At 32.4% G+C, this 9,756-nt stretch overlaps 1 protein-coding gene across 1 annotated transcript in view; it reads right to left on the minus strand.

The window, feature by feature from the left end:
* The window catches only part of ATP2C1 (ATPase secretory pathway Ca2+ transporting 1), a 71,197-nt gene that overhangs the window by 48,957 nt on the left and 12,484 nt on the right, over positions 1-9,756 (minus strand). Inside the window, exons 4-7 of the mRNA XM_023529847.1 lie at positions 4,821-4,976; positions 3,989-4,057; positions 2,937-3,012; positions 79-145 (exon numbers count right to left, since the gene is read on the minus strand). Coding sequence (XP_023385615.1) covers positions 79-145; positions 2,937-3,012; positions 3,989-4,057; positions 4,821-4,976 — 368 coding nt within the window. The remainder of the gene's footprint in view (positions 1-78; positions 146-2,936; positions 3,013-3,988; positions 4,058-4,820; positions 4,977-9,756) is intronic.

Consider the following 9,756-nt stretch of genomic DNA (forward strand, 5'->3'; position numbering starts at 1 on the left):
TCCATAATGGAACATAAGGTATAGGAGAAATGAGGGGCAAAAGGGACTTCCATTTATAAACAAACTATTACAACTTACCTTACACTAATAGTAAACATTTCCAGGATATCTTTTCCTAGTAACCAGCCAACCAACATGATGATACCTAGAACAGAATCAAATAGCTATTTTTCCTTTTTATATAAAATCCCTAGGTATAGAAGGGATTGAATAATAAACTGAGGGCAGCCTAAAAGTTCCTTGATATTAAAGGGAAAGTATATCAGATCACGATTACAAGATTTTACAAAAATCCATTAAGCAAAGATTAAAGTTAATGCTGCTTAAAGTTAATGCTGTGTATGCACGCATGCACACACATATACACAGCTTTACCTTTTGTTGCCATAGCTGCCACTCATCCCTTAAAGCAATAATATTTGAGAGTTCCCAGTATAAGGAAATAGTACCAGTGCTTTCATATAATGGGGGAAGGGGAGAGAAAAGAAGGTAACATAAGATGTATACAGGTCTTCTATTTATTATCAGCTTTGCAAAAATAAACCCTGGAACTTTACTTCTCATAACTCAATATCCAGACATCACACATTAAATTTGTATTGCAAAACAAAGGAGTACTTAGGACTTGGCTCAAAGAGTGATGTACCTTACTTAAGAATTTCTAAAACTGCTTTACCATTTAAAAATTACTTTTACGGTATTTAAAAATTTTTTAAATCAACATAAATGAAACAATTAATCTCACATTCTCTGCTTTAATCTGTCTTTGAAAAGGAAGGGTGCAAGGAGTGCACTACTGGTTTTGTGAGAAAAACAATATAAGCAGTTTTAATAAAGCAACTTGGAGATATTCTAAATCAACATGGACATTTAAAACGTTTTCTTCATATTTCTAACTACAAAATGATGATCCAGATCATGATTCTCTAAAACCCTATCCCAAATACTCTCCTGACAAAAGAAATTATGTCCAATGAATTATGCCAGGGGTCAGCAAACTACAATCTATGGGCCCCTTGCATGTTTATAAAAAAAGTTTGTTGACACTAGCAACAACCATTTGTTTATGTATTTTGTCTATGGCTGTTTTCATGTAGATAGCAGAGTTGAGTATTTTGAACAGGGGCCCTATGGACAAAAGGCTAAAATATTTACTATCTTGCCCCTTTACCAAAAAAAAGTCTGCTGATTCTTGATTCTGATCTTGACTCTTACCTTATTTTATATAAGAAAAATTATGTCTAATGTATTATCCTAAAACTAGGTAATCACAAAGTTGAAAGATTTTTATGCCTAAGTTTGAAGTGGTTTCATGATACAGTGTTAACATAAACTGGAAAGATTTTATTGGCTAAATGTCTTTGAATTTATCAAATTTACTATAAATTCTAGTAATAGCAATAATCAGATGAAGGGAGCTAAGAGATTATATACATTAGTTAAACAAGACGAATGAAATAATTTCCTACCTTCTTTTATGTTTATGATGAAGACAGATGGATCGACAGAATATTTAAAGGAATTATTTCACTGAAGCTGCACAGCAGAAATACTGCTTTAAAAATGCATTACTGATTTAAAACATTAAGTTAGCAAGAATAATTAAAATAATATCATGGAAGAAATAAAGGAAGACAGACCCAAAATTGATGCAAGTGTTTAATGTATGTAAAGATGTCATTTCAACTCAGTGGAATAAAGAATGGACTATAGGATTTTTGGTACTGAGATAATTAACTTTTGAGTAAAAAAATTCTAACTCTACCTTAAGCCCTGTACTAAAATAAATCTAAATAGTAAACTTAAATGTGAAAAAGAAAAACTAAAGTAACAGAGTAACGTCTAGCTAAATGTACTTATAAACATAAACATTTCCCCAACATGGGATTAGAAGAACTTTTATGAATAAAACAAAGACAGAAACTGTAACTGCAGAGATTATCAACAGGAGGATGCTAGCAGAGTCTCAGAGCAAGAGGATGTTTCAATTATGTACATCTCTTTCTTCTCTACCAAGGTTATTATATATCCCTCAAAGGCCATTTAATCATTGAGTAAAAAAAATACTTGTAATTTAAACAAAAGAACTGATATGCTAATTATACAAAGAGTTGTTACCAATCTAAGACTTAAGCTCCAAGAGAAGACAAAAGAAATAGATGGGCAGGAAATAAAAACACACACATGATAAACTGTTCAGTTTAATAAATTGTGAAAAATAAGTCTTTTATTCACCTGTTAAGTTAATAACAAAAAAGTTGGCAAGGGTGCCAGAAGACAGACATTTTTACCCTGCTGATTAAGGATATTATTTAGCAATATAAAACAAAAATCTTTAAAAACATGCCAAAAATTTAAAAATTATATGGATATATTTGACTCAATAATTTTGCTTTTAAGATTTTATCCTAAGGAAATGAGAGATGTTTATGATTAAAAAAAAAAAAAACCTGCACTGAAGAATAAGTTACATAATTAAAAACCTGAAAACATCTACATAAATGTCTATGAGAGGCCAGATATATATATATGTAAATATATATTAAATAATGTGCACATGGAATACTGTACAACCTTTAAATTTGTTTCAGGTGAGCATCTATTTAACGACAAGATGTTTATGATAGGATATGTGAAACAAAAAAAGGAAAAGTAGCCCATAAAACAATATTATCGCATTTTGTTGAAGAATAGAAAGACAAGTGTTTACAGAAATGTTCTTTGATTATAGGAGTTAAACAAAGGACAATGGCTGGGGGATCAATTTTATAATTTTTAAAAAGTAGTAATAAATTCTAAAAAAATTAGTCAACTAATTAAATGAATAAATTTATGTATGTATCTAAACTCCCCCTTCCCACTCAAAAAACAAAACAAAACAAAACAAAACAAACCTAAGTAAATATATGAGATATACATACTCACTCTTCTCTTACCTATTATACCAAAGGAGTAAAAGGAAAGTTGTTTTCCTAAGAGGTCCATGCTCTTCTGCAGAGGGGTTTTTGGAGCCTTGACAAATTGGAGAAGAGTTGTCACCACAATTGGCTAATTTTAATAAACTGTACTAGGTGCCAGGGACTAATAAGTGTTTCACATACTCATGCTAGTGCTTAACATATACGACGATCCCTTAAGGTAAATATTACCCCCTTCACTGAGGAAACTGAGGCTTAGACTTTTAAAAATCTGCTTATTTGAAAAGGTCCATGTTCCTATGCCTCTTTAAGGAATAACCTATTCTTCCTATCAGCTTCTCCAGGACTTCCTTACCATCAGCTGGCCCTCATCTTTCCCATCTTTCTCTTTTCTGTATCCACAAACATATTTATAACACAAGTCTTTTTATCCTGTTGGCTCCCTGATCTCCTAACTCCTTTCTCTAACAGTCCCTTCAATGCCAAGGTTCTTGAAATGGTTTATACACTGCATCACAAATATTGGAGGCTTAGTAGGTTATCTGAGAAATCCAGATGATTTGGGAAGAATATGACATTTGTAGAATGCAACTTCTTTTTAACATATAAGAAAGTATTTCAAATACAAGAACTAATCTTCGAAATTCTTAAACATCTTCCACATTATTTTACTTTGCAATCTTTTTTCCCATTACTTGGAATTATGTAAAGTTGGGAATTTTGCTAGAAGACATGTTCTGAGGTACATATATACTATTTAGTAATCTTTAAAAGTAGTAAGATAAAACTGATTTCTAAAAAGAATTAACCCTTTAAATAATTTGCTACAAACCTTTTTATCCTATAAACAATTCTATAAACATTTATCAAAATGTTTTAGAAATTAACAATGCCAATTCAATGCCAATGCCTATTACAAGCTTTCTAATTATGTTTTTAATTTTTAAAGCACAGATAATACAATATTACTTTAATAGTACATGAAATAATCCATCAATATTCTTTTCCTCAACTCATAATGGAGAATGTCAGATTAGAAACTAATATATAATTACAAACTAGGTACTCACTTCTTCTGCTTGCATCATTTTAAAAACCTCTCCAAATTCAGAATTTTCTCCTGTTCCAATGACAATACCCTAAAGGGAAAACCGAGAAAATACATTTATATTCAGGTAGCATCACTTCTCTCAACCAAAATAAAACCTTTCATTCTATTTCTCCAAGGCCTTGCCTACAGTCAAGATATCTGACATACATAATCAAGGTTCCCTCAGCAAATTTACTTTTTGATGTTCCTATAGATCACAAGTATTTACATCTTAGAATACAAATCTGGAAATCAAACATTTCATTAAACCTATTTTTGATTCAATTCTGAAGCCCATTTTTTGTTTATATTAATATTTCTGAAATTTGAGTCTTATACTCAATAGACATTTAATGCAGTTTCTTTTACCCCAAAATGCTAGTGAATGATGCCTTTTATATTTGTAAGATATTAGAATCCAGTAAGCAGAACATTTACAATGATTCAGTAGGTAAATGATATATAGTCAGAATATTATAATCAGTACCATATCAACTAAATTAAAATTTTATTTAACCAGTAATGAACATATCTATGAGCCATTGTTTCTAAAAAAAAAAAAAAAAGGGGGTACTGAGGACTACACCTTTAAAGGGTCCATTATCTATTAAGTGGCAGAACTATGGACAGCATATTATACCTCAAGGACACAGTTTCTCCTCAGTTTTACAAATAGCTGCCAAGAGTTAGGTTCAAGTCTGTCATTTCTTTGTCTTGTATTTGAAAAGACCCACATAAAATTAGCAAAAAAGAACTGATGACATGGTTGAAAACAAAGGAACTGCTATTTGCAAAACAAGAAAAATAACTACCTTTGCTTTGCCACATCTGACCAGTGTTCCCATGAAGGCAATGTTACTTCTTGATGCGAGATCTCCATTAGTTGCAGCCAGCTGAGGAGCTGTCACCTTAGAGCAAGGTGTTGTCTCTCCTGTCAAGCTGGATTCGTCAATGGAAAGATCCACAGCCTTGGGGAACATAAAGCATTCCATTATGTTCAAGTTTGAAGACTCTCTGTGTTACATTTAACATCTAAAGAGTTTGTAACCATCTCTTCTTCCTCAAATATCCCCTATTAATTACCCTAATCTTTTATCATATCCATTACTTTAAAACCAGAATAAGTACAACCATACTTAAAATTAAAGTTTGAAAAATCTTACATGCAGAGTAGAATGCTGTACCGCAAGACCAGATTAGGCTAAATTTCAAAATATAACTAGGGAAAAGGCAATAGTAGCTGAGAAAACTCAACTCCCATGGTAAAATATTATTTCCTAATTTTACCATATCCTACAAGTTCTGGAAGTGTGTTTGGCCGATTAAAACCAACCACAACAAAAAGAGAAATATGAATAAAAGGTATAAAAGTTACTGAGAAAGAAATCATTTCGTCATTTTGGGCTCAATTTTCATGAAATTCTTCCTGTTACACATCTCTGTTTTTATCCTAAATGTACATTAGCAAGCATCAAAAATTGTTGTATGTAATTGTTATAAACTTTAAATAAATACATACATACATACATACATAAAAATGTTTCCACGCAGATCATGAATATATTATTTTCCACCTCTGCAACAGGGTTCAATTCTAAGCGTTTGACTCGCAACACAATTAAGTATTCACCTACTGAAGCATTAAAAAAAAAAAAACAAAACCCCACATCATTTTACATGTGGAAAATACTGAAAATAGATGTGACCTGGCTGTTTCTGAAAGTATGGCCCACAGAACAATAGATGCGAGTATGTTAATAGGCATTGTGTGTAATGTGATAGACAGATGACTGAATGACCCACATACACACCTAATATACACATTCATATAAGAGAGGGGTACTATGGTCAAGTAAGTTTTAGAAACAAACAGCTCTCCCTACTGCAGTGCTTCTCAAACCTTTCAATACACTAGGAATCACCTCACAACAAGAATATAGATGTAGCAAGGGTTGTCAAAGTGTGGTCCCAACAGGACCAGCATCACCTCTAACACCTCAGAACTTGTTAGAAACATTACCGCCCTACCTCAAACATGGAGACAGGGAGCAGACTATACTTGGAAGCCCTCCAACTGACTCAGATGCACACTCAAGTTTGACAATCAATGAAATCATGTTTCCCAAACATCTTTGATTTATTTTATTCCAGAGGCTCTCATTCAAGGGTTCTTAGGACACTTTTTGGGAAACCAGGACCTAGTTCATGATTTTACTAATTTTATAGGTTTATTCACTCACCCAACGAACATTTATCACCTTAACTATGTACCAGGCACTGGGCTAGATCATGGAAAGGGAATAAGACAAGGAAGTGAACCTAGAGCAAATGAATGATTGTACAGTCTCACTGCTATAAATTAAGCTGGTGTTCTCAATCAGGCCTCCTGATTGACAGTTCATACTATATACGAAGTACTCTAAACTTTTTTTTTTACTTTTTAAAAAAATTTATTTTATTATTAGTTTCAAGTATACAGTACATTGGTTAGACATTTATATAGTTTATAAAATGATTCCCCCTAACTGCTCTTTCTCTCCTCTGCCTCTCCACCTAACTATTACATTAATGCTAACTGCATTCCCTATGCCGTGCTCCCTGTCCCCATGAGCATCTATCAACTACTAATTTAAAGTACTCTAAACTTTAAATCTGCTTTTCTTTTCTGGGGTGGGGAGAAAAGATAATTAATCTAGTCTTTTTAAATGGTTCATTTTTTATGGGAATACCTTAAAAAATCTCAAAGAAAATAATTATTTAAAATTTATTCATGGATTCTTTTCCCCCATCTATGCAATAAAAACGATGTTTTAATTCAATCAATGCCAATGATTCATTCACTTAACAAATATTATTAATGCTTGTATGTGCCAGGCCTCTGTACTATACCACACATGGTGGAATCAGTAGTAAAGAAAACAAAGTTCCTGCCCTCATCTATTATTCTAATAGAAAAAGTAATTTTAAAAATAAACAAGTATATGGTATATAATATTATGCACAGTAGTAGGGGAAAACAGCATGAGGGTGGAGAGTGACATTTTCAACAGAATAAAGAACATCTCTCAAAAGTAGATGGCCCTTTTGAAGAGCTCTGATTGACCTGAGGGCCCCAAGGCTGGGCCATAATTATGCAGAAAGGATTATAGGCAAAGAGAGGGAAAAAGATAAAAGAACATAAGAGCAGGAACATGCGTGGCATGTTCTTGTGCTAAGTAGACACATAACTTTACAAATATAAATAAGGGTTTACAATATTACATCATAAAGTTTAAAAATACTCAGAATGAAAATAAATTATATACCTCCAAAGAGACCAAACTGTATTAGCATTTCCTGAAAATTTAGTGCCATGTAAATGTGATGGATGTTGGTATTAAAACAGGCTTACAAAAAGTGTACCTCAAAACACAGATCAACAGTCCTTTAGTCTTTAAAAGGCTTCCCATTTTATAAAATTTTGTAAAGACAACCTAGGTAAATTTGGGTTCATTACCTCAACCCAGCTACAGATAAAAAGAAAAGAAAAATAGCTACCATGTTCAAAGACAACAGAATTTTTCTTTATTAAAGGAACATAATTATTTGATTTTTCTTTCCAAATTAATCTTAGGACTGTATAATTTTTCACACTAACACATTTATTACCAAAATAAGAAAAAAACAGTCTTTCTTAAAAGATGATGCTCGTACTAAAAACAATCAGCTGACATTTCATTGCTTACTATCTGGTAGGCACTATGCTACACAGTATGCTAAATTACTTACTAACAATTGCTTAGCTGCTAACAACTCCAATACAGCCAATATTATTATTATCCATATTTTATAGATATTTTAAGTAATTTACCAAACATCACATGATAATAAACTATGGAGACTAAACCCAAATGTTGAGAGATTATCTCCACCTCCTTTTAACTATTTAGAAGAGCAATTTGCAAATTATTTCTCCTACCCAGTTTTTCAATTATTTCTAGGAGAAGACATTAAGCAAAGATATATTTTAAAAATTATATGTGAATTACAAAAGTCAACAAAAAGTTTATTTTACTTAGCAGTCTAATGCTTGTTACAAAAATCAGCACTGCACGTAATTTTCTGATCTCTTAATTAGAAAAGAGACCTACTAATATTTAAAAGAAAAAAAAACTTGTATACATCTACAGAACTTCTGAGAAAGGTGAAATTTATGTTTTCTCACTGAAGATTTTTTAACTTTAAATATGAATCTTAGACATGGGTAATACTAACATCAGGTGGTGGTCAATAGGGACAGAGACAAGGAGTATGAAAATAATCTGACTTTTTAAAAAAGAGAAGAAAAGCATGGCTGTATTGGTTCTGTCAGTGACCAAGCTCATCAGGGTCAGCCTTAGCAGAGCAACAACGATTTGAGAATAAGAATTTTTGTTCAAATTAGGTTTTTCTATAGAAAAGAGGCATATTTTTACCACAATAGCACATCTAAAGATGCCTGATCATGATAAACTATCTTCTGCTCTCAAAAATTAAGATTCTTCTTACTATTTACTCAAATGATCTACTTTTGCAACAGTCCTTTCCTACCAACATAAAATGAGAATCTTAAAACAAAGACATTAATTAAGTCTTACTTCTAAACCACTCATACTGTCTTTTTAAATTCTAGTGACTTAATGAGAAAAAAAGTTATTTCTCTTTGGCATTTTAAACATGAATAGCATTCCTCAGCTCATACTGTCTTTTAACCACTGAAATACAAGAATCAGACAACAAAACACTAAGTACAGCTCAAGCTTATATAATCTAAGAGAATAAACACTGCCAGTGCTCTTCGCATGGAATGGTTTTCTGAGCTGTGTAACAAAAATACTGTTACAGAAATATACATCAAACACAAGTGATTATATCGAGTTGTTCTTGCTGAATAGGAATGTTTCTAAATAGGGCATAAGGGTTTGGAAGGGCCGCCAAATATACCATGAAAGAAAAAGTGCAAAATGCACCAGAACCAGATGCATGCTCAGAAAAGACCTGAGAGGGCCCTAGGCTTGCACCTCTGGCAGATTTGTGGGGTTTCTAACAGGCAGGAAAGTAAAGGCAGAGTTGTAGGCAACCTAGCTCAATGTTGAAGAAGTGCCCTGGCTCAGAAACAAGCTGCAAAGATCAGGAGAGTGTCTTTTTTTCCCGCTTTTGGGCTCTCGACAGATAAGGCTGACCATTGAGATAATTGAACAGAAACCTCAGTGATCACACACAACAAGGAATATAGTCTTTGCAAAATATAATTTGGAAAAGTCACTAAACAAACTGGACCACTGTAGCCCTCAACAATCAAAAACAACAAACTCTGAGGAAGGGGAGAATCTGATGTTCAGTTATGACATCATTATATTTTTAAGAACCAGTTTTCAACAAAAAAAAATAAAAAAAAAAAAAAAGAAACAAGAACATGTGGTCAATTCACAGGAAAAAATAAATTGATAGAAACTATCCCTGAGAAAGGTCATACATTGGACTTACTAGAAAGACTTTAAAACAACTGTCTTAAATACATTCAATGAGCTAAAAGAACCTGTGGAAGAAGAACTAAAGAAAATCAGAAAAGCAAGTAATGAACAAAAAGAATATCAATAAAGAGAAAAATTATAAAAGGGAAACATATGCTGATGCTGATAAGTATAATAATTGAAATGAAAAGTTCACTTGAGGAGTTCGACAACAAATCTGAACAAGGGGAGGGGGGAATGAGCGAACTTGTAGATA

Source organism: Pteropus vampyrus, unplaced genomic scaffold, assembly GCF_000151845.1.
Source record: "Pteropus vampyrus isolate Shadow unplaced genomic scaffold, Pvam_2.0 Scaffold1, whole genome shotgun sequence".
NCBI lineage: Eukaryota > Metazoa > Chordata > Mammalia > Chiroptera > Pteropodidae > Pteropus > Pteropus vampyrus.